Source organism: Indicator indicator, chromosome 10, assembly GCF_027791375.1.
Source record: "Indicator indicator isolate 239-I01 chromosome 10, UM_Iind_1.1, whole genome shotgun sequence".
Taxonomy (NCBI): Eukaryota; Metazoa; Chordata; class Aves; order Piciformes; family Indicatoridae; genus Indicator; species Indicator indicator.
The window spans coordinates 36,024,325-36,049,878 of NC_072019.1; the positions used below are offsets into that span (position 1 = coordinate 36,024,325).

A 25,554-nucleotide genomic window follows, 5' to 3' on the forward strand; every position below is an offset into this window, starting at 1 on the left:
GCTGAGTAGCAAAGCAGCTCTGAGAACCTCAAATGTCAGTCTCATGTAAAAAAAGAGCCGACACTGTCTCACTTCTAAGTGACATTAATAGAAGGCAAGATGAATTTTTAGAAACTTTTATTATACAAAAGATGATCCAAACCTAGAAGAGCTCTGCTACAGCTCTAAGTTTTGTCCTGTAACTTGTACCTCCACACATGCTTTTGCAAAAAGCCAAATAAAAGCCTCCTTAGTCCCACTTTCTTCTTACCAAGTGCTGATAAAACCCCAAAGCACCAAACCGTAGCTGCCATCAAAATCTGTCATTCTTTGTACTCCAAGAATTGCTGAAGTCTTTTCTTGTGTTCTGCAGACACTTGCACTGCACTACAAACAACAAATGAAGAACAGAAGGGTTTACATTAGAATAGCACACCACAAAAATAAAGCCTTGTGCCAAAATTAAGGCTACATTGAAATCAACAATTGCACTGCAGCTGATTTTTAGAAAACAGCTGCATGGAAAACCTACATTTCCAGGACAAAAGAAAAAAAAAGTACATTAACCCTTAAAGCCATCAATTCTTAACCAAAACAGCTTCTACTACTAAAAGGCACCTGTTCTAAGAAACCCACCCCATTTCCTTTCAATCCACAAAAGCAATTGTTTTACTTGCAAGAATAGCTTAGGTAAGACAGAATCCCTGAAAGCCATCTCTCCTGTGTATGGAGCACTTCCAGACTGACATTTCAGCCCTGCAGGAAGTTCCAGGCTCACATATTCAGGGCCCAAATATGAAAGTCTGCCTGCTGCAGCAGTAGCTGAGAAAGAGGCATCAGACAAGCAAGCAGCAAGAGAACTGGATTATTTGGACCCTTCCTAGGATTCTCAGGACAGACAATTGTCTCTACTTGATTTACTTTCTTTTCAAGAGATTTATTAAACAAGTGGTATTCATGGACTGCTTCTAAAGAGAATCACAAAATATTAGGGGTTGAAAGGGACCTCAAAAGCTCATCCAGTCCAACCCCGCTGCCAGAGCAGGATCACCTGTACCAGGTCACACAGGAACACATCCAGGCAGGTCTTGAATATCTCCAGAGAGGGAGACTCCACAACCCCCCTGGGCAGCCTCTTCCAGTGTTCTGTCACCCTCACAGGGAAAAATTTTTCCTCATGTTTCCATGGAGATTCCTATACCTCAACTTCCACCATTGCCCCTTGAGCTGGCATTGGGCATCACGCAGCAGAGCCTGGCTCCAGCCTCTTGGCACTCACCCTGCACATCTTTATCAACAGCAATGAGGTCACCTCTCAGGCTCCTCCTCTCCAAGCTAAAGAGCCTCAGCTCCCTCAGGCTCTCCTCATAAGGAAGATGTTCCACTCCCTTCATCATCTTTGTGGCTCTGTGCTGGACTCTTTCAGCAGTTCCCTGAGGTCCTTCTTGAACTGAGGGGCCCAGAACTGGACACAGTATTCCAGAAGCAGCCTCACCAGGGCAGAGTAGAAGGGGAGGAGAACCTCTCTGGATCTACTAACCACAGCCCTTCTAGTACACCCCAGGATGCCATTGGCCTTCTTGGCCACAAGGGCTCATTGCTGGCTCATGGTCAACCTCTTATCCACTAGGACCCCCAGGTCCTTTTCCCCTTCACTGCTCTCCAACAGCTCAGTCCCCAGCCTATCCTGCTCCATGGGGTTGTTCTATCCCAACTCTACACTTGCCCTTGTTGAATTTCATTCCACTTGTCCCTGTCCAGGTCTCCAGCCTAAGCCTAACTGAAGTGCAGCACATCACTCCTGTCTCAGCCACTCCTCCCAGTTTTGTGTCCTCAGCAAACTTTCTGACAGTGCACTCTGTGCCCTCATCCAGGTTGTTGATGAGTTCATGACAAGTCACTAAGAAAAACAGTCCAGAAATCTGTGAGCTTTCTGCCCAGAAACCTTTATAAGGGGGACCATATATCTAGGCAAGAATTTAAGGCTCCACAAATCAAAACCTAAAACAGCAGGTTAGAATAGTGACTCAAAAGGATTTCTGCCCAGACCTCCTTTTCACAGGTCCTACAATAATTAACAAGAAAGCAATAACTCAAACTGAATTTAGTAAGCAAGGAATGGTGGAATTCTTACTTCAGATGCTCTCCAAAGACAGTGGTTATCCGGTACAGGGCTGTTTTCAGAGCTGCTCGGAGTGCAAACCGTAGTGTTTTGTAGGATGTGTCCACCAGGCTGCCTGAAACCCTGGGGGGTTTGCTAGAAACGTGAGGCAGTTTGAAATGTCTGTCTACAACCTGATGGAGAAACACAGAAATGAAGTGTTCAGCTGTTTCCTCATGACACTAGCAACATGTTTGAAGACAGCAAAGAGAAAGCACTAAGCTCAGGAATTCCACCAAGACACAAAAATGTATTGGGAGACTGGGTCTGGCCTTGCATTTCCTGGCTATCAACAGGAACACAGAACCAAGCTCTGGGAAATGAGTTCTCTGCTAAGCACAGCACATGCTGCAGCACAAACACGAATCTGTCCTGTGTGATGACTTGTTTCTTTCACCAACAAGGGTGTTGGCTGTCGGTACCCCCAGCTCCTGTTCTTGGAATAACTGATTTGCCCTGGAGGGCTTTAAGAACCTCTAGATTCTTTCCAAGAATCTTCATTATAGCAGTGCAAAAACCAACCAACCAAAAAGTCAAAGTGCTTGCAAGGTTCTGCATCTGGGTCCAGCCAATCCCAGCACAAATCCAGGCTGTGTGCAAAGTCAGGTGAAAGTAGCCCTGAAGAAAGAGACTTGGGGGTGTTGGTTGCTGAGAAGCTCCCCAGGAGCCAGCAGTGCCCTCATGCAGCCCAGAAGGCAGCTGTGTGCTGGGCTGCAGCAAGAGGAGTGTAGGCAGCAGGGCAAGAGAGGGGATTCTGCCCCTTGACTCTGCTCTGCTGAGACCCCACCTCCAATCCTGCCTCCAGTTCTGGTGTCCCCAGCATAAGGACACAGAGCTGTTGGAGTGAGTCCAGAGAAGGCCACAAAGATGATCCAAGGGCTGAAGGACCTCTGCTATGAGGATAGGGTGAGGGAGCTGGGGGTGTTCAGCCTGGAGAAGACTCCAGCAGGACCCTTAGAGCTGCCTTCCAATACCTAAAGGGATCCTACAGGAAGACTGCAGAAGGATTTTTCATGAAGGTGTCTTGAGACAGGACAAGGGGGAATGGTTTGAAGCTGAGGGAGAGCAGGGTTAGACTGGATCTTAGGAACAAGTTCTTCAGTAGGAGCGTGGTGGGATTCTGGAATAGGCTGCCCAGGGAGGTTGTGGATACCTCCTCCAGGGTGTTGAAGGCCAGGTTGGATGAGGCCTTGAGCAGCTGAGCATAGTTGAGAGGTGTCCCTGCCCATGGCAGGGTGGTTGGAGTAGATGACCTGTGAGGTCCCTTCCAACCTGAGCCATTCTAGGAGTCTATGAACATGATTATGTCACTAGGAAATGTGTAGCCTTGGAAACAAATCTGGATTTAAAAAATACTCATTACACAAATAGCAGTCATTTGAGAGTAATTGTCAGTACCAGTAGAGAAACACTCCAGGGATCTTATCTGCTGTGATTTGCAGCATTTCCAAATGTTCCAGGTTGCACAAGGCAAATAAAGATTAAGTCCTAACTATGTCTCAAATATGGTACTGTAATTGCTGCATCCCTGAAATAATGTCTTGAACTGTACACATAGATCCACTGTGTTAAATGAAAGATTGCATTAAAAACCTGCTTTTCACTTCAACATTTAAAAACTCCAAAGTAACAAGGTTTTTATGCAACTCTTTCATATAGTGGCAAGTAGCTCTGTTATTTAGGTTAACTGCACAAGAGTTGTTGCAGTGTAACTTGTATGTTATGGCTGGCCAGCAAAGTCAAAACATCAAACTAACAAACTCCTCCTCTTCTAAATTCCTTCTCTAGTAAGCAAAAGTGAACAGGTTTTACCTCCTGAAGTGTCAGTAAAGTATTCAGGATAGCTGGCAGTGTAGTTTGGACAACTCCAAAATGGTCTTCAGTAAAGGAGGCTGCTACCAAATGAGACAGACCTTTAAGGAAAAGAAAGAAAGAAAGTTTGCTACAGCTACTGAATCCTCAGCTTCTGAAGTTGTATTAACCAAGAGCATCGTTTACCCTGAAGATTCTACTGATGTGGTGGAATTTTTCAGGATTTACTGCAAGCAGATGACAGCTTTGGCTTGCTCCAAGGACTAAAGCAATCACTGCTTTAACAGGTGTACAACAGATTGAGGCTGACAAGGCAAGAGACATTATACAGAAAATGAATTTGAAGAACGCATTGCCTCACTTCCCACTGCTCTGCTCAGAGCTGTACTTGACAGGACCTATTTCACAATTCTAGCCATAAACATTTTCAGATCACTTAACTTTCTTTGCTCAGCTTCTATGAGAACCCTCTGCTACTTCAAAGGAAACCTTGATTTAGCTTTAAATCCCTTCTCAGTTTGCTGATATATTTTACAATGACAGCCTAGCCCTCTGCCCTTGGATAAACCACCAAAATATATCTGACTTTTGCAGACTCTGTGCATGAATCCCACGTCCTGACTCTCTATGTCCCAACTTATGCCAGGCTGTGTCAGTTTGAAGGGGAGAAAGAGTCAGAGAGTCACAGAATCATTTTGGTTGGAAAAGACCTTTAAGATCATCAAGTCCAACCATTCTCTAAATCTACCAAGGCTGGTGCTAAACCATGTCCCTCATCACCACATCACTCTGCTTCTTTTCAACACCTCCAGGGATGGGAATTCAACTACCTCCATGGGCTTCTTGTCCCAGTGGTTGAGAACCCTTTCAAGGAAGAAGTTTCTGCTCATCCAACCTAACCCTTCACTCATGAAACTTGAGGCCACCTCCTCTTGTCCTCTCACTCGTTCCTAGGGAGAAAAGACCAACCCCCACTTCATTCCAACCTCCTTTCAGGGAGTTGTAGAGCTAAATGAGGTCTCCCCTCAGGCCTCCTTTTCTCCAGACTAAACACCATCAGCTCCCTCAGCTGCTCCTCACAAAGACCTGTTCTCCAGACCCTAGTTTCAGTAGCCTGTTGTAGCTCTATGCTTCAGTAGCACTTTACTAATGATGGAATCTGCCCATAAAACACCTAACCTAGAAGAAAGATCAGCTTCACATTCAAACCTCATAAAAGTTTTTATCAGTACTGCTATTTGCTCATGAATTTGAAACAAACAAGACAATCCCACAGCACAAGAACATAGAGTCCTTGTTAATTCTCTGCAGCCCAGCTTTTTCCATTGAAATTTTAACTGGGTGCCTCCCTTAACTCTCTGTGATTAACAGAGAAAGCCTCAGAGACTTCAGTCAGAAAACCTGCTGCAAGAAGACACCATCAATGTGTTACCGAAAACAATGTGAAAGTGCTGCATGGGTTCACATGGGAGCAGAGCAACAGAAATCAGGCTCAGCAATCCCTACAGAACACAAACCAAGAGGTTTCATGTGGGATCTCACACCCAACAAGCGACTGACACCTTTGTGCACGTTGGTATCTGAAATGCAGGCAGGTTTTTGTCAAAACAGATTGAAAGATTTTTCTTCTGCCACATTTATAAAGCACAGAGTCCCAGAAACCTGGAATCAGATCTTCAGTTGTTGTGGTTCCACGGAGCAAACAGAGTGGATTGTTTGGGAACAGAAATTGCTTACCTTCCAAAGCCCAGATGTGCATTTGGGCATCAGAGAAGACAGCTTGGATGGAGGCTTCTGTGTGCTGAGAAGAAATCAAAGCATTCTGAGTGCACTTTATAAACATCACCAAAACTGCAGGTTTCGATCAAGGCATTTTACATTTGATAGGGTGATGTCCCTCCCCTGCAAGGCTTACAGATCTCAGGGAATACCCAGATCTTTCAGGAAACTGGAAATCTTTTGGAACAGGAGGTGCTCACAAAGCTATAATTTGGACTTAAAAAGAAAAAAAAATATTAGCTAGGCAGTTTTCAAAGGCCATAGGATCACAGGGTGTTAGGGGTTGAAAGGGATCTCTGGAGATCATTGAGTCCAACCTCCCTGCCAGAGCAGGGCCATAGAATCTAGTGCAGGTCACACAGAAACACATCCAGATGGGTCTTGAAAGTCTCCAGAGGAGGAGACTCCACAACCTCTCTGGGGAGCCTGTTCCAGTGCTCTGTCACCCTTACAGTAAAGAAGTTCCTCCTTATGTTGAGGTGGGACCTCTTGTGCTGTAGTTTATATCCACTGCCCCTTGTCCTATCACAGGGTGTAAGTGAACAGAGCCTGTCCCTTCCTTCCTGACACCCAGTCCTCAGATATTTATAGACATTTATTAGATCCCCTCTCAGTCTTCTCCTCTGCAGACTACACAGCCCCAGGGCTCTCAGTCTCTCCTCATCAGGCAGTGCTCCAGTCCCTTCAGCATCCTTGTAGCCTTCTCTTGGACTCTCTCCAGCGGGCTCCCATGTATATACACAGGAGAATTCTGCTAGGAAATTCACAGCATGTACAAAGCTTATGGAAAGCCCTAGATCAAAATAAGGGTTTCTAAACCATTACTATAAATGAAAGGTACAGAGTGCCACTGCAGAACCTCTGCACTCAGGCATTTCCGGTCCATGCTGCTCAGTCACAAAAAATACAATCAGTTACCTTGCTGAAGAAGTACATTATCAGTACTCGTCTGGACAGGAAGTTCTTGATCTAAAAAACAACAAACAAACAAAAACTACATACCAAAACCCCAGAAAGATTGAAATCATCGTCTGTATTTATCCAAGGTACATATGCTTGGCCCTCCTCTGCCCACCATCTTCTCACAGCATCAAGAGATAGAGATAAGGGGGGTGGAAGAAAGGATTTTTAGGTCAGCTAACTGGAGAGGAAAGAGTTCATTCTAAAAAAATGGGAAGTTCTTCCAGAAGAGAGAAGACCTAAGGTGCACTGGCTGTAATCTACCTGCAATGCAACTCTTACTCTACCTGTTCTTGCTTGTTCTGAAACCATGTGTAAATAAATCTTGGCTGTACTGCCTCACTTCCAGCTCTTGGAGCAGAGAGCACTGAGCTGGATTCGTGGTGGGAACCATTCATTTGCAGATCTGCAAGAGAAATACCATGGCTTTTGAAAAAACTGCCTGCTGGCACTTGGATCCTCAAGACACAGATCTCCCCATGGTGGGGAGCTTGGAGTAAATGATCTCTAAGGCCCCTTCCAACCTGACCCATTCTAGGATTCCCTACTACACACGACTACAAGCCTGAAGACAGTGCTGGGGGAAGAAGTCTCTACCTGAACCTGACGTCCACAGTTTTGGTCCCCTTCTCACAACATGAGGGCTTTGGCCTGAGCCATGCCAAGAAGAGTTTACATCCAGAGTTCCCATCTTGGAGTTTAAAGCAGGTGAGCTGAAAGGTGAACCAACATTAGAGCCAGGCGATGTCTTTAAGGGCATCAGGGGTGATTTAACCAGCGAAGACATGGAGGCTCTGAGAACAACATGAGATCTCTGGGACTGGAAGGACACGAGTTCTGGCACAAGGGCCCCTAAAGGCAAAGAACACACTACATGAGGACAAGCAGGCTGGCACATGTAAGATAAGAGACTGTCATTTGATTGCTATTTCAACTACTACTGTATCATCCCAGCTTTCATTAGAGGACATTGTGTCCACTGTGGTCTTGCAAAGTACAAATCGAGATGAGTATGGGAAGTTTGAATAGTTCAGCAGTTTGAAAACACCAAGTGATGAGAAGAATCCTTGTGGATTTGGTTTCCTCCTTTTGCTAGCCACTTACTACACCCTGGTACACAGCAAGGGAAAATGTGCTTTTAGGTTTAAGTACCATAAAAAAGGCTACCTAGAGAAGAATGGCAATTCTGATTCTGCTTACTACACAGGAGAAGACATGGCAGTCTCAAAGGCCAAGAACAGCAGCACAGAAGGAATTCAGCTGTGACATAACCAGCAGTCCCCCAGCTGTTCCTCTTGTATCCTAGGCACTGGCTGCCAAGAGATTCCATTACCTGGCACCCCTTGTGCTAACACAGCTCTGCTGCCAGGAATGATGCCCAAGCCTGGCTCGTGAAACACTAAAATGTTTGCAGGCTGCACACAGCTGAAGAGCCAGGCTGGCTTTTGGAATTCTACACTGGTATTAAGGAATGGCACAAACACATTCAAAGATGCCACAACAACAAAACCCAAACCTGATTTTACCATCCTGAACTAATCCTGACAACAGTGATGCAAGTTACAGAGCATCTCTTGGCAAGGCTGAAGTTCTCCCTGGACTAGATTCATCCACTTACTGAAGTTAAGAGTCTCTCAATTTGTGCAAGTGTGGAAAAAACACTGTATTTAACATAACACTATGCAAAGTAAAGAAAGTAAACCTCATCTTTCCAAGTTTTCTAGCTCTTTTGGGACTGTTTCAACAAGAATACCTAAAACGAAATTGAGGGAGAGACTTTTTTTGTTTGCATTTAGGTGCAGAAACCCCCATGACTGGTTTTCCCCATACAACTGAATTCAGAGTATGTAATCTGTTGGTATTTTCATGCTTTACAAACTATTATGAGCATTTCCTCACATACCTGGAGTCTGTGGAGATACTTTCAGCTCCCCCGCTGGCTGCTTTGCTCTGCCATTTGCTGCAGCAGCTTCCTGCTGTGCAATCAGCCTCTGGGTCAGATCACTCAGAAGACTCAAGCACTCCCTTGATATTGCAGTCCAGTTGTGTGGGTGCCCACCTGGCAGTGTGCACACAAAAAAAAAAAGGAAATGCAGCAGGCGTGTTTAACCCAGGTGCTCATCCTTCTCTCTGTTCTGACAGCACCTCTGTCTCTCAGCATAAGCTTCAGAGCTTACAGAACCACTCCAATTATGCAAAGCCACAGTGCATTTCCACTGTGCCATCTTATTTGTACTGAGGGGAAGATGAAAACACAGGCAGACTCTGTTCTCCCATCAATATCACAGTATATCAGAGGCTGGAAGGGATCTCAAGAGATCATCAGGTCCAACCCCCCTGCCAGAGCAGGATCACTTAGGGTAGTCCACACAGGAACGCATCCAGGTGGGTTTTGAAAGTCTCCAGAGAAAGAGACTCCACAGCACCCCTGGGCAGCTTGTTCCAGTGCTCCATCACCCTCACTGTAAAGAGGTTTCTCCTCATGTTGAGGTAAACTCTTATATGGTATCTTCAATAGGTAACTCTAAAAAAAAAAAATCAGTGAAACCCACTAAGCAAGTGGGAAAACCACAGGCAGCTCAGCTAATCAGATCTGAAACCACTGAACTTAAATGAACAATGCAGCAGCAATGGTTTGGTAAACAGTTCACAGGATCACAGGGTGTCAGGGGTTGAAAGGGACCCAAAGAGATCAAGTCCAATCTCCCTGCCAGAGCAGGACCATACAGTCTAGCTCAGGTCACAGAGGAACACATCCAGCTGGGCCTTGAAAGTCTCCAAAGGAGACTCCACAACCTCTCTGGGGAGCCTGTTCCATTGCTCTGTCACCCTTACAGTAAAGAAGTTCCCCCTTGTGTTGAGGTGGGACCTCCTGTGCTGCAGCTTACATCCATTGCTCCTTGTCCTATCACAGGGAGCAAGTGAGCAGAGCCTGTCCCCTACCTCCTGACCCCCAGCCCTCAGGTATTTACAGACATTTATTAAATCCCCTCTAGGTCTTCTCTTCTCCAGACTAAAAAGCTCCAGGTCCCTCAGCCTCTCCTCATCAGGCAGTGCTCCAGTCCCCTAATCATCCTTGTAGCCCTCTGCTGGACTCTCTCCAGCAGGTCCCTGTCCCTCCTAAACTGGTGAGCCCAAAACTGAATGCAGTACTCAAGATGAGGTCTCACCAGGGCAGAGTAGAGGGGGAGGAGAACCTCCCTGGATCTGCTGGACACACTCCTCTGAATGCACCCCAGGATCCCCTTGGCCTTCTTGGCCACAATGGCACATTGCTGTCCCATGCAGAACTTGTTATCTACCAGGACCCCCAGGTCCCTCTCCCCAGGGCTGCTCTCCAGCACATCACCTCCCAACCTGTACTGGTGCAGTTTATTATTCCTCCTGGAGTTCCTGAGGAGGGGTACCAAGAACTTCCTAAGCAGTTTTAATCGACCTTCTCTGCCGTATGTTTATATCCAGTAAGAGCCTTGAATACAAGTTGAAATTACAGCCATTGTTGGCTTTCACAGCTCCAGCAGTGCCTTTATGATTGATTTCACCTCACTAGCATCTCAACATCAGGCTTCACACCCATCTGTTGAGATGGCTCAGTTGGGATCATTTGACTGGAGGTGTCCAGAGGATCCTGCTTTCCATACCCTAAGACCTGTGTTTCCTTGTGGCTGCCGCTTAAAATCAAACGACAGGCACCAGAGTTTGATGAGTTCCATAGATGAAACAATGTGAATAGAGATCATAGAATGGCTCAGGTTGGAAGGGACATCACAGATCACCTACTTCAACCTCCCCACCACAGGCAGGGACACCTCTCAACTACGCTCAGCTGCTCAAGGCCTCATTCAACCTCGCCTTCAACACTCCACAAAGGAGGCAGCCACAGCCTCCCTGGGCAGCATAGTCCAGAGTCTCACCATCCTTGTATTTAAGAACTTTTTCCTCAGATCCAGTCTAACTCTGCTCTCCCTCAGCTTCAAACCATTCTCCCTTGTCCTGTCTCTAGACACCATCATGAAAAGTCCCTCTGCAGCCTTCCTGCAGGATCTCTTCAGCTATTGGAAGGCAGCTCTAAGGTCCCCCAGAGTCTTCTCCAGGCTGAACACCCCCAGCTCCCTCACCCTATCCTCATAGCAGAGGTGCTCCAGTCCTTGGATCATCTTTGTGGCCTCCTCTGGACTCTCTCCACCAGCTCTGTGTCCTTCTTATGCTGGGGACACCAGAATTGGAGGCAGGATTGGAGGTGGGGTCTCAGCAGAGCAGAGTCAAGGGGCAGAATCCCCTCTCTTGTCCTGCTGCCCACACTCCTCTTGCTGCAGCCCAGCACACAGCTGCCTTCTGGGCTGCATGAGGGCACTGCTGGCTCCTGGGGAGCTTCTCACCACCCAACACCCCAAAGTCTCTTTCTTCAGGGTTACTTTCACCTGACTTTGCACCCATTGTCTTGAAAAAGGCATCCTAGGGATACTTATACCAATGAGGCCTTCTGCCTTATGTAGCACAAGCCACAGCATGGAATAGTTTATAACAGCATTTGAGTGACACTTAAAAAATATCACCATGAAACAGTTTTTATCGTTACCTGGCTGACTAAGGCTAAAGACTTCCTGTCGTCGAACAGGAGAGTACTGGGAAAGTAACATCAAGTCTTGTAAGGCTAAAAACTGCAAAGAAAGGAAAATGTCTTGGTGCATGCCAAGTGCAGTGCATTCCTCAAACAAATGCGGGAATATGCAACACTCTTGAATGAGTTCACATAGACTAACAGCAGACACACAACAGAAAAAGGAAGCAAGCAAAGGACTGCACACAGCTCTAGAATCACTCTGGATGGTGCTGCTGAGCTCCTGAGAGCTTCAGAGAACTTCACTGCCAAGTCATTTCTTTGGAGTTAAGAAGATATAACACCATTTTTTATCGTAACAGCTCAGCTAGAAAGGATCTAGGACACTGAACAGTCTAAGGGCAGAACTGTTTTTCAAGGCAGAGCTCAGCTCCCCAGTGTGCCATGGAGTACCAGACACAGCCCTGCTTTTTCATGGCACTGAGTAGTTCATGTGACAAACCAAAACCAACCCTCTGCTTCCCACTGTGCAAAGTACCATTATAAATGACACACTTCAGTAAGGGCTAGGATTGTAAATTAGAGTTCCTCTGCCTTTACCTGTGCTCAGCTCTTCCCCACCCACCCTTTGATACTGCAGCAAAGCTTCGAAAAGGATTCAAATGAATTGCAGCCTCATCAGAGATCTGAAGAAGCAGTAAATGTGCATTTCACAGATGCAGGAGAATATCCTTACCCTTATTTACATAACACTTCTTATGTGAGCTCTCCAATTTCTAATTATTATCATCAGTAAATCCCACTAATGATTACCATAGCCAGGCCAAAATTACTCTCCTTTACTCACAGACTTTCAGTAGCTTTTTAGTAGTGTCTGTTTTAAAGAAGAAATCCAAGTTCCAGCACAAGTATGTAAACAATTTGTTAATTTCAAGGGAGAACACACACCTAAGAACTCCCATGTAAGTAGCAGGACCAAAGTATTAAGAGCATACAAAGATATGAAACAGCTGTTAAACTCCAAGCTGAAAGAGCTAAAAGAGCTGAATGTCAGAAACCTTCTGTTTTGGCATCAGCAGCACTAAGGTGTTTCTGCTGCAGACAAACAGATCTTGCCTCAAGCTAAATCAGTCTGCCTTCAGCTCAAGCTCCACAGTGTGGTAAGCACCAGCAGATGTCACTAGTCAACAAATTATGTGCAATGGCTTCCTGAGTGCTCTGACGCAGCTATTTCTACAGAACTACAGCCCTCAAAAAATCACTCAGTCCAACCCTGCTGCCAGAGCAGCATCACCTAGGGTAGGCCACACAGAAACACATCTAGGTGGGTTTTGAATGTCTCCAAAAAAGAAGCTGGCATCACAGTTACAGTAACTGGCACCTAGAAGATCTGATGACATGCTTGGAGAAACACTCTCTCAGCACACACACCTAGCTGGAGGATGGTGGGTATTCAGTTACCTTTATAATGAGGGGAGGGTTGCTGTTCAGGATTTTAGGCAGGCACTGGTCTGTTTCCTCAGCAAAAGTTGGCTGGACCGGAAAGTGATGTGTCTGAAGAGAAACAACAGAGGCTGTGTTACACAGAGCAAAACAAGAGGACTTCATGAAAGACCACACCCAAGTTGTTACTTGGCACGTGAATGATGGACAGCAAAAACCCAAACCCCCTGCTTCAACTGACTGTACACTAACCTGAAAATTTTCACACAGAAACAACAAGACTTTACTCTTTGCATTTAAAATTGAGAGATCTTAGAAAACCCAGAGATCTTCATCTTCATATACCTTCCAGGTATAATTTGGAGCTAAAGACATCATTGTAGAATCATCATAGCATGGCTGAGGTTGGAAGATATCATCTACTCCAACCTCCCCACCATGGGCAGGGACACCTCTTAACTAGACTCAGCTGCTCAAGGCCTCACCCAACCTGGCCTTCAACACCCCCAGGGAGGAAGCAGCCATAGCCTCCCTGGACACCCTATTCCAGAGTCTCACCACCCTCCTACTGAACAACTTCTTCCTAAGCTCCAGTCTAACCCTGCTCTCCCTCAGCTTCAAACCATTCCCCCTTGTCCTGTCTCTAGACACCCTTAGGAAAAGTCCCTCTGCAGCCTTCCTGTAGGATCCCTTCAGGGATAAATTCCTCTAACCACATACCTGGGAAAAATTAGTGACACCATCACCAGAAGCATGACTGAAATCTAAACTGTATTGTCTCTTGCTAACTCTGGTGAAGAACTGAGGGTTCTTTTCCCAATGAATTAAAGATGCTTTAATTTCTTTTGCACTGCTTTACTGCTAAATCAATGAATTCTGATACTCATATTCTGTGTTTTCATACAATTTCTGTTCTTGTGCCTACCATATTTAAGCTGTAAATAGCAGTACTTACATTGTAGCTTACTAATTCTATTGAACACAAACCAGTTTGGGCACAGCTTTACCTGTCAGTCTTATGTTACTGCACTCATTTTACTTATCATTGCTTTATTCTCCTCTGTTTCCAATTGCAAAATTGAAATTTGAGGTAGCAATTGCTATTAAAGTGTTAATAAAATGACTTCATGTGGACTAAGCTTACAGTTTCATTCCTGACTTTTCAGTTAATACTATGCAAATACTTGCAAACAGCTTTGGAAGGTTTCAGTTGTTTTTTTTTCAACTCATAAAAAATATTTATGAATAAACAAATCTTTTGATCAACAGCCAAAAGGGGAAAGTCCACTTTATACCTTCAGAACTGGATGTTTCTTTTGTCTTCCATTTTAGAAGCAATACAATAATTGCAGCCAGTAATAACTGCAGACAGGAATTAGTGGTCACTGGTGCTTCAAATATTGTCCTTTGAAATAGGCTCTTCACACCCCAGAGCTGTTGATGGAGCCACAGGTTCTGACACATCATTGCATCAGCCATACTTGACTTATTGTCCATCTTTTGTCCATGCAGACACAACAGGACCAGCCCTTTTTCATTGAAGCTAACACTCCAGCAAGCACTGTCTGCCCTTTCATTCCATCAGAGTGCCTTGGTGCAAAGCACTGATTCAGCAGCTACCATTGCCTTTTTTTTTCCTAGTTACCTGCAGCCTAGAAACATCTGGGTTTGGTTTGGTTTTCTTTTTAAACAGCAGGTTAGATGAACAATTTCTTCCTCTGTATTCTCACAATGACACATCAGGACCTGTCAAAGATCAAGTCTTCTCCAATTCTTTGATGGCAACACTTTTTCTCTCTCTCTTCAATCATGGTCTCACATTCATTATGATGGGATTCATTACATATTTAAATGGGATGGGTTTAGCCATATGAATTTGTACACTTCTTAATTCTGTTCTAAAATTACAAGTATTTTAAGTCCCAGGATTGCTGAAGTCTGTTTTAATACTATAGCCTGAATGACATGGCTGTGCTTGCAGAACTCTGTACTTCCCTGGTTAGCCTGAAAATTGACAGCATTTTGCCCTCTTTCTTATTGTAAAACTGGATTGAGAGCCATACAGTTTCTGGTATTATCTCCCTAAGTTTTCAGCTACTCTCACACTCATACAAAGCCTTTGCATGGACACACATGCAGAGACCAAGCTCATCAGACATGTACGGATCCTGTCCTGGCTCACCCGTCTTCACACCTGAAAATGACAAAGAACAAACTGCAAACTCCTTGAAGCACAAAGTTCATCTTTGTTAGGATGGGTGGCCCCAACAGCCTCTGCACAGACTTAGCATTGTACAGAAGGGGGACACGACAAAAGAGAGGTGGCAAGAACGAAGCATTAATGTTGTAAGCAGCACAGGCTTGTCTTGCTGTGAGATGAGAAACGAGGGTCAGTTATTGCTCAGCCTTCTCTCATCTGTTCAGTCATCAGGGATTATCTGTAGTGCATGCTTTGAAAATGCAAAAATTCAGTTAATTCCTAGTAAAACTGCTTTTGAAAAGACATCTATTATCTGTGAAACACTGATGGTAGCCCTTTAGCACCATCACCAAGTACTAACCTCTGTAGCATAGATTTTGAAGAGCAACCAGGCAATGTGCCAGGTAATCAGAAGGAAGATGCCACATAACCAAGCATGGTAAAACAAGGAGAGATCCAATAATCCAGACAGAGCGTCAAGAGGATGTAATTTACTGCAAAGAAAACAACCAAGACGACAGAGGTATTTTTGTTACGGGTGATGTCTACAGTAAGCTGTTACAGCAGCAACGATTACCAAGAATAAAGTTGTGTGTTTTGCAAAAGCAGGTTCCCAAAGATCTTTGAGACACCAGTTCTGTGATTTTTCAGCAACTGATAAAATGAAATTAAGAAATAGGACATAAGTAACAATGATTAATACTTTAATTTACTAAAATGGTAAGACTTCAGCTTCCCTATCTTACAACAAATGGCAAAACAGAAAGGTAAAGATAAAAGCAAATTAAAAACAAAGCAAAGCAGATTAAATCACAGAGGTACACCATTTGGAGAGACTGGCCTTTCTAATGCTTGGGAGACATTCGCAGGTGACAGAGAGGCTTCTTAGTGGTCCCTTCAAGGGGATGTTGGTGTCTCTTGGATCCATTTCAGAAGCACTCAATGCTCCCCACATTCTGGATGGTGAGGCCAAGTGCTACCCCACACAACCAACCAGCTGCTAAGCTGGACTTCAGCAAAGGGAGCTGTCAGCAATATTCTCCTGAGAGTTTTCAACTCCTACCTGTCTGTATGAAGATCCATTGTGGTACTTATCCATGCCTTTGGGATATAACCTAGGGGATCAAAAAACAAATAGGTCACTGCAAAATGCGCAGACAACAGGGCAAAAAGAAACCAGTGGAATTCCTGTATAGAATTCCTGTATAGACAAGAGACTGCTCTTTTAACCCAGGAGCACCAGGAGGCAACTGACATTGGGGTTGGTTTGTTGTTTTTTTTTTTCTGTTTGCATTTCTGGGTTTTGGTCAGTTGGGTTTTCTCTTTCTAAGAAATAGAAGCAAGAGAATAAATCCTGGAACGGCTTAAGTTGGAGACCTCAGGAACCATGTACTCCAACTTCCTCACCATGGGCAGGGACACCTCTCAACTAGACTCAGCTGCTCAAGGCCTCACCCAACCTGGCCTTCAACACTACCACAAAGGAGGCAGCCACAACCTCCCCGGGCAGCCTATTCCAGAGTCTCACCACCCTCCTACTGAACAACTTCTTCCTAAGATCCAGTCTAACCCTGCTCTCCCTCAGCTTCAAACTATTCCCCCCTGTCCTGTCTTTAGACACCCTTAGGAAAAGTCCCTCTGCAGCCTTCCTGTAGGATCCCTTCAGCTATTGGAAGGCAGCTCTAAGGTCCCCCTGGTCTTCTCTCCTCCATGCTGAACACCCCCAGCTCCCTCAGTCTATCCTCATAGCAGAGGTGCTCCAGTCCTTGGAGCCTCCTCTGGACTCTCTCCAGCAGCTCTGTGTCCTTATGCTGGGGACACCAGAACTGGAGGCAGTATTGGAGTTGGGGTCTCAGCAGAGCAGAGTCAAGGGGCAGAATCCCCTCTCCTGGCCTGCTGCCCACACTCCTCTTGCTACAGCCCAGCACACAGCTGCCTTCTGGGCTGCATGAGGGCACTGCTGGCTCCTGGGGAGCTTCTCAGCAACCAACACCCCAAAGTCTCTTTCTTCAGAGCTACTCTCAACCCACTCTTCACGCAGCCTGGATTTGTGCTGGGGTTGGCCAGACCCAGATGCTGGACCTTGCCAGCTACAGGCCAGCAGTTCTCTGTTTTGCTATGCAGGCCATTTCTTATTGCTAACACTGAGTTATTTGTGTTCCTAACAAGAGGGTTAACAGCAATTTAATATTAATTTTCACTACAGCTCAGGCAGCAGCAAAGTGCTTTTAAAGACTTAATGGAAACTAATAGAGAACCACCACACCTCTTATTTATTCCCAAATGTAAACAGAGTGGAAGCAATTCTGGCATATTTTGACATCCTTTAGGAGCATAATTACAACCATAACAACAACCAAAAAAAAAAAATCCTGATTTTTAAAAAGCCCAGTGCAATCAGCATAATTTTAAACACCAAACTTCCCTTTCATATGGGAGGGAGCCTTTGTCTCCTCAGCTCCCTCCAAATACTATAAAGGGCACTTGAGAATAAAGCTCAAGTGCTGATTTTTCCCTTTTAAAACAGTGAAAATAAAGCAATATTCCATATACTGAAGTCATGCCCACTGCTGGTATGTCAGGTTCAGCTCTGTGATGCTGCATTTCCAGCAGCAGGCAATGGAAGGAACAGTTCATGGCACAGAGATGTTTACCCAAGTTTATAAAAAAAAAATTACAAAATTGGGAATATTTAAAGGAAAAATGGAACATAAATTCCAGACTATAACAAATTTATTTTTTTTAATTGCATTCTGTTTTCAGGTTTATCATCTTTTTGCCACAAATCAAGACAGGTATGTACACTGTAGCCCAAAGCATCAGGTTTACCACCAGCTGATTGGAATTTGGGCAGCTCCTTTTACATGCTGGTCACTTTACAGCTGCCTGTAACAACATCACAATATCACAGTCTCACAGTATCACAGAGGTTGGAAGGGACCTCAACAGATCATCAGGTCCAACCACCCTGCCAGAGCAGGATCACCCAGGGGAGTCTGCACAGGAATGCATCCAGGTGGGTTTGGAAAGTCTCCAGAGAAGGAGACTCCACAACCTCCCTGAGCAGCCTGTTCCAGGGCTCAGTCACCCTCACTGTAAAGAAGTTTCTCCTTATATTGAGGTGAAATCTTCTCTGTTCAAGTTTGAACCCATTGTTCCTTGTCTTATCACTGTGAACCACCCAAAAGAGCCTGGCCCCCTCCACTTGATACCCACCCCTCAGATGTTGATAGACATTGCTCAGATCCCCTCTCAGCCTTCTCTTCTCCAGACTAAACAGCCCCAGGGCTCTCAGTCTCTCTTCATACGGGGGAGATGCTCAAGTTCCCTAAGCATCCTTGTGGCTCTCCAGCAGGTCTCTCTTTCTCTTGAACTGGGGAGCCCCAAACTGGACACAGTATTCCACGTGTGGTCTTACCAGGGCAGAGTAGAGGGGGAGAAGAACTTCCCTAGCCCTGCTGGACACACCTTTCTTGATACATCCCAGAATCCCATTGGCTCTCTTTGCCACAAGAGCACATTGTTGTTCCATGGGGAACTTGCTCTGCATCAGCACTCCAAGGTCTTTCTGCACGGAGCTGCTTTCCAGCAGGGCAGCCTCTAACCTGTACTGGTGCCTGTTATTATTTCTCCCCAGATGTAGGACCCTGCACTTGTCCTTATTAAACTTCATGAGGTTTGCCTGCACCCAGCTCTCCAGCCTGTCCAGGTCACACTGGATGGCTGCACAGCCTGACAGGCATCAGCCAGCCTCCAGTTTTGCATCATCAGCGATCTCCTGCATAGATCACCAGAGACAATAATCTGTGTTGATACAGCGAGCAAACACAGACCTCAGGTTAGAAAACTACCACTCCCTTCTCATTAGAATATTGTGATCTTGGTATAATGTTATCAGCCAAACAGATTTTTTTTTTTTTTACAGCTGTTAATCTCTTTGGGGAAGAGATAATTCCATGTACTAAAGAAGCACGTGTGAGGCTGTAAGGACTGCCATCACACAACTAGTGCTGTACAAAGCCTGTGCCTTTTCTTACTGATTATAGAGATGTTAAATACCTTTCTTTGTTTAAACATGTCTGTCTTCAGCAAGTCACCTGGAAGGCTTTAAAACTGTATAAACAGCCTGTTTATGATTAGAGTTTTCAAAACACAGGAATTAGAAAAATAGAAAAAGGAAGAGAAACCCTTACCAAAAAAGTAGTATGTGACACAGAAGTTCCTAACAAAATAGAGGGATTCCACACAACTGTGTTTAACCAGCAGAGGCAAAGATCTTCTGAAACGCAGGTACTTGTATTGCTGAAAACAAACACACACCACCTTAGGATTCTGCATTAAGTCATAGAACCATAGAATTGAGGGTTGGAAGGGACCTCAAGGATCATCTAGTCCCAACCCCCCTGCCACATGCAGGGACACCTCACACTAGATCAGGTTGCTCAGAGCCACATCCAGTCTGCCCTTAAAAACCTCCAGGGATGAGGCTTCCACTACCTCCTTGAGCAACCTGTTCCAGTGTCTCACCACCCTCACGGGGAAGAATTGCTTCCTGACATCCAATCTGAATCTACCCACTTCTAGTTTTGCTCCATTCCCCCCAGTCCTATCACTACTGACACCCTAAAAAGTCCCTCCCCAGCTTTCTTGTAACCCCCTTCAGATACTGGAAGGCCACAAGAAGGTCTCCTCAGAGTCTTCTCTTCAGACTGAACAGCCTCAACTCTCTCAATCTGTCTCCATAACAGAGGAGCTCCAGCCCTCTGATCATCCTTGTGGCCCTTCTCTGGACACCTTCCAGCATGTCCAGATCTTTCTTGTAATAGGGGTTCCAGAACTGGACAAAGCACTTAAATGGTAAAAGAAAGGACAAGGTATTCAAAAACCTGAAATCTAGACAAACCTTTAAAAATTAAACTACATATTTTCCTGGTGTCTTTGTGCCATTTCATAATAATCCCCAGTTATCCCTTTTCCTACTTGTAGCAATGGAGGATGGAGTAAATTGATGCTATACACAGGGGAACAAACTAGAAGAATGCTGTCTAATGTCAAATAAACAAAACAAAAGAACACCCCAAGAGGGCTTATTTAATCTACTAGTGTTCATTTAGAAGTGCAGCATTAAAATCTAGGGTAAATGCAGACAAGCATGAGGCAGGCAGCAATCCTCCAAGCAGCAAAACCAGTGCAACACTGACAGCTTTCTCCACGCAAACAAGTTACAGGTAATTCCAAACAGCTAAAACAACCGATCTGACACTATAAGCAAATAAACCCAAAGTAGTTTCATTTTTCACTGGCTTAATTGCATTTTAAAGAAGGCATAATTAACAATATTCAAATTATGTTACTTTAATTACTACAGCTACAGCACTGCTCAAACGATGCTTGGATTGCTGATAAATGGAGTGGTAACAGGATCACAGGATGTTAGGAGTTGGAAGGGGCCTCCAGAGATCTTCCAGTCTAACCCCCTCACCAGAGCAGGACCATAGAATCTAGTGCTGATCACACAGGAACATATCCAGACAGGGCTTCAAAGTCTCTAGAGGAGACTCCACAACCTCTCTGGTGAGCCTGTTCCAGTGCTCTGGTACCCTTACAATAAAGAAGTTCTTCCTCATGTTGAGGTGGAACTTCCTGTGCCATACTTTACATCCATTACCCCTTGTCCTATCACAGGGCACAAGTGAGCAGTGGCTGTCCCCTCCCTCTTGACCCCCAGCCCTCAGATACTTATAGACATTTATTAGATCCCCTCTCAGTCTTCTCCTCTCCTGACTAAACAGCCCCAGGGCTCTCAGCCTTTCTTCATCAGGCAGTGCTCCAGTCCCTTCAGCATCCTTGCAACCCTCTTTCAAGCAGATCCCTGTCCCTCCTGAACTGGGGAGCCCAGAACTGGATGCAATATTCTAGGTGGTGCCTCACTAGGGCAGAGTAGAGGGGAGGAGAACCTGTTTTCCACTACTACAAACAGCTTTGTTGGAAGACACCTTTTGTACCTCCTCACCGTTTCACACCAGTACAGCTTTCTGTAGTGCTGTTAGAGGCCCCTCCGAAGCAACTAATGGAAGTTCAGTCTCCATACACACAGGAACCAGCTTTGGATGTTGAATTTTAAGCAAGCTTTAATATGCTGTTTAGATTTTGGGACGCAAGCTTTAATGTGCTGTTTAGATTTTGGGTGAGCTGGTTAGTCAGTTACAACTGATGGTGTGCTTTATGTTTTTAAACTCCCAAGATCTGCAGCTTTTAGGTGACCCTTATCAGTTTCAGGAGTTAATATTCAGTTTATGGACATTGCCTCTTTCCTGTAGCTGACACTTTCTGCAATGAGCCACTTCAGCCAGCTTATAGCATGCATCAGAAAGGTGCAAATTTTATAGTCACAGCATTTCTGTGTTCATTTGAAAGGAGCTGAGCAGGAGGGAAGAGGATGAACACTCCCAGCATTTAAAGCTGAGTGTATGCTTCATCTGCCTTCATGCCAACAGACAACAGCTGCTGCTATGTTCAAAAATACAAACAACCAAGGCTTTTTTTATCACAGCTTTACTCAGCCATGCCTTTCTGCAACGGTGTTTATGCTTCTTACCTGTATGATTGGAAATGGCAAATAATTCATATTATTAATAAAATAGAAAAGGCTGTAACTGTATCCCATGAAGGCTCCAGAAAGAAGAAAAAAGAGGTGATATTCATTTAGGCACATCTGAGGGACAACATCATCTAGGCTAAAACAGAAAACACAGAATTAATTCTGAGTTTAAAGAAATTAAAATCATTCCCAGCCTCAGGAAGTTGAAAGCAGAGGTTTGATTCTACTTTCCTGATCAGCAGATGTGATGACATCTCAGTGAGATTTTTCTGTAGTTACAAGCTCACAGGATATTATGTGTTGGAAGGAACCTCCAGAGATCTTCCAGTCCAACCTGCTCACCAGAGCAGGACCATAGAATCTAGTGCTGATCACACAGGAACACATCCAGACAGGGCTTCAAAGTCTCCAGAGGAGACTCCACAACCTCTCTGGGGAGCCTGTTCCAGTGCTCTGGTAGCCTTACAGTAAAGAAGTTCTTCCTCATGTTGAGGTGGAACTTCCTGTGCTGTAGTTTACATCCATTGCCCCTTGTCCTATCACAGAGCACAAGTGAGCAGAGGCTGTCCCTTCCTACCTGACCCCCAGCCCTCAGATATTTATAGACATTTATTAGATCCCCTCTCAATTTTCTCTTCTCCAGACTAACCAGCCCCAGGTCTCTCAGCCTTTCACAGAATCAATAAGGTTGGAAAAGACCTCAAGGATCATCAAGACCTCAAGACTACTAAACCATGTCACCAAGTGCCATGTCCAATCCCTCTTGAACACCTCCAGGGATGGTGACTCGACCACCTCCCTGGGCAACACATTCCAATGTCTAACAACTGTCTCTGTGAAGGGCTTTCTCCTCACCTCGAGCCTAAACCTCCCCTGGCGCAGCTTGAGACTGTGTCCTCTTGTTCTGCTGCTGACTGCCTGGGAGAAGAGACCAACCACCTCCTGGCTACAACCTCCCTTCAGGTAGCTGTAGACAGCAATCACAGGGCAGTGCTCCAGTCCCTTCACCATCCTGTAGCCCTCCATTGGACTCTCTCAAGCAGTCCCACCACCTATTTTTTTTTTCTTTATGCATGAGAATGCTTCTGGTATTTATGAAGTATTTCACATGAACCAGAAGATCGAGACCTAGTTCCAGTGACAATCAATTTGTCATCTTTTGGTTTTCCATTAACAATCCTGGCAATTTAGTTTTTCTGGCCCATTGATTTCTCTGTGCATTGTAACATTTACAACAGAGAGTGCTTCTTGTCCTTTAATGAGGGTTATCAACACAGAATTTTTGACAGAACTCAGATTTTAGCCACCAGTAAATGCATTTTACAATAGAACTTCTTCGCATAATTCCTCATAACACACAAGAGAAATAATTACCTGTCTGAGGGTGTGCAGGGCACAGTGAGAAACTGGAACCTTCCTTTTGTCATCACTGCAGCACACCATGCAAACAAGATCCCCATTGCAGCATGAACAATTGAATGGATAACTTGATGAGGGTGAATAATCTTTCCAATCAGTGCTAATCGAGAGCAGGGTATTGATGGCACAACTGTCAATAAAAGCTGAAAGTGAATTTTCATTTCTTGGGGGATAAAACCTTTCATTTAAAAATAAAAAAAAAGGAAGGGAAAAAAAAAAGAAAACCCCAACACTGTCACCAAAGAACTTTTCGCAGTTTGAGTCAGTCATTTATTGATAAAATAATCAATCAATGAAGAGATTCAGCTAAGAAGGTCTCAGGCAGAAAGTAAGCAGGAATCTAGGATCATTCATTTAAGAATAAGCTTTGTATATTGTCTACATTAATTTTAAAGTATATTCAATACAGACCTCTTTAAAGGCTCATCCTATTTAATCAGGTACCACAGTTCAGTTCAGTAATTTACATAACTCACCTGCATAAAATTCAGCATTGAAGATGCTTATTACCAGTAGCACCAGAGACATCAGGAAGATGCAGAAGATGACATAGGAGCTATATAAATCATTGACAGAATCTAAAACAGAAAAAATATTGTTGCTCAGAAGACTGCAGTGACACATTAAGTAACAGAAAAGAACGCTCAGGCAGTTAGCAATAATCCACTAAGTGGATTAATGTGAAATGGACTCTAATCTCCTACCAGATCTGACCAGCTGCACAACACTGCTGCATAAAAGCAGATTCACGTTTCACAGAAACTATTTTACAACCTTGTAACTGCTTTTCTTATAAGTGAGGACTGGGAATTTTGCTTAAACCATATATTTCAAAGGGAATTAAACTAATAAAGCTTCCTTTCACTTAATAAAAGCTGCAGCCACACAGCCCCACTTAAAAGGTAAGACATTCCTCGCCAAGTGAATTGCTTTTGAATATATAAAAGCCTGAAAGAACCAATCAAAGGGGTTAAGGATTCAAGTCTCCCTCTAAATGATCACAGGTATCAAGCTTACATCTGAACATCACACTAGAAGAAAAGCCATTCTCACCATACAGAGAGCCTATCTCAGGAATTTAACTTGTGATTTAATGCACCAAAATTAGAGGAAACTTAACTTAATTAGAGGAAACTCTTTATGCAAACCACAGCTGCAGAGGGGAAAAGAGAAGTGTGCCCAAGCACTTAGAACAAACAACTAAGTGGCTGCAATTATTGTATTGCTTCTAAAATGGAAGACAAAAGAAACATCCAGTTCTGAAGGTATAAAGTGGACTTTCCCCTTTTGGCTATTGATCAAAAGATTTGTTTATTCATAAATAATTTTTTTATGAGTTGAAAAAAAAACTAAAACCTTCCAAAGCTGTTTGCAAATACTTGCATAATGCTAACTGAAAAGTCAGGAACGAAACTGTAAGCTTAGTCCACATGAAGTCACTTTATTAACACTTCAATAGCAATTGCTACCTCACTGAAGTCACTGAACCTAATTTTTTTTCTCTGAAGGATAAACTTATGTGAGTTTGCAACAGTTGGTTCTACCTAGGGAGAATTGTGGCTATTATAAAAACTCACATTTCAAAGCCTGAAGACCAGTTAGAAACACACAAAGTAGAAATTTAATACAATGCCACAGTCACTCCTTGTTATCTGAGACTGAGCCCAAAACAACAGATAAAGGGGAAAATCTGCAAATAAAAACACGTGACTGTAAAAACACAAAGCCATCAAGGAGCACCTTGTCAAGCAGACATTGTTTTATTTTGTAAACGGGATAAAAATAATATCGCGTCACTGCATGTAACAAAGCACTAAATACTCTTTGCTGTCGTCACCGGCAGATCTGAAAGGCAAACGGAAGTTCGCACCCACGCTCTTCTGGGCCCTGCTATCCCAGACACACAGTTCTCTCCGAGAGCCCCTCAGCAGACAAGGCCCAGGCTGCTTCCCGCCCACCTCCACAGCTACAGCTTATAGCACGGTGCGCACCGCATTTCACGGTCCCCAGCCACAGAACACCTACTCGAGATCCAGCGCACCGGGTGGAAGGGGTCGAGGCCGCTGAGGACGATGAAGGCAGCGGTACAGACGGGAAGCAGCACCACGGACCAAGCGACGGCAGCCGCCACTCTCCAGCCCAGCACCTGAAGGGGAGCAGAGTATAAGGGGCCGCGGGGAACGGAGGAGGACGGAGACCACTACAGCCCCTCCTCAGCCTCTTCACTCACCTGGCGGAGCAGAGTCCGCTGCCGGCCCGCTCCCACCTCCATTAGCCGCGGCCCACCCGCAGGCCCTCAGTGCCGTTCAAAGTCTGCGCCGTTCAACAGCCACCCCCGAAGGCCTCACGCCACTTCCGCAGCACGCCGGGCGGACTAGCCGCCAGCAGCCAATGGGAGATGTGAACTCCGGTTGTCCCGCCCCCCCAGCGGAAGTGGCGTCACCACTGGCGTAGTGGGAACACAAGTCCCGGCGCGGCTGCTCCTCCGGCTCCCTGTGCAGTAGGAGGGGGCCAGCAGCTCCTAAGTGCCGGTCTGAGGGACAAGGGACGACGTTACACAGCCCCAGGAACAGGTGACTGAGAACAGAGAGCGCAGCCTGAGCTAGGAAAGCAGCGAGGACGGCGTGAAATGCTCTCAG

General features: G+C 45.0%; 1 protein-coding gene across 1 annotated transcript; it reads right to left on the bottom strand.

Moving 5' to 3' along the window:
* Window positions 1–233: 233 nt before the first annotated feature.
* Window positions 234–24,993, bottom strand: NDC1 (NDC1 transmembrane nucleoporin). The gene is made up of 17 exons (XM_054384166.1): window positions 24,941–24,993; window positions 23,392–23,493; window positions 22,871–23,045; window positions 21,494–21,632; window positions 19,089–19,197; window positions 15,959–16,010; window positions 15,257–15,389; window positions 12,714–12,806; window positions 11,271–11,352; window positions 8,595–8,750; window positions 7,289–7,543; window positions 6,979–7,097; window positions 6,650–6,700; window positions 5,690–5,753; window positions 3,953–4,053; window positions 2,114–2,274; window positions 234–366 (listed from the first exon to the last, which is right to left on the bottom strand). The coding sequence occupies exons 2-17, from the start codon at window positions 23,441–23,443 to the stop codon at window positions 303–305; spliced, it is 1,806 nt and encodes a 601-aa protein (XP_054240141.1). The 5' UTR covers window positions 23,444–23,493; window positions 24,941–24,993; the 3' UTR covers window positions 234–302.
* Between the last annotated feature and the right edge of the window lie 561 nt (window positions 24,994–25,554).

What these genes read in the sequence shown, in the direction of transcription:
- NDC1 (XM_054384166.1), bottom strand. Translation starts at nt 23,443, where the DNA reads ATGTCTCTGGTGCTACTGGTAATAAGCATCTTCAATGCTGAATTTTAT. An exon ending in CCCTGCACACCCTCAGACAG is followed by an intron (nt 21,633 to 22,870) that starts GTAATTATTTCT and finishes TTTCTGTTTTAG; the next exon opens with CCTAGATGATGTTGTCCCTC. An exon ending in AGTATCTCCACAGACTCCAG is followed by an intron (nt 7,544 to 8,594) that starts GTATGTGAGGAA and finishes CTTTGCCTTTAG; the next exon opens with GGGCCCTTGTGCCAGAACTC.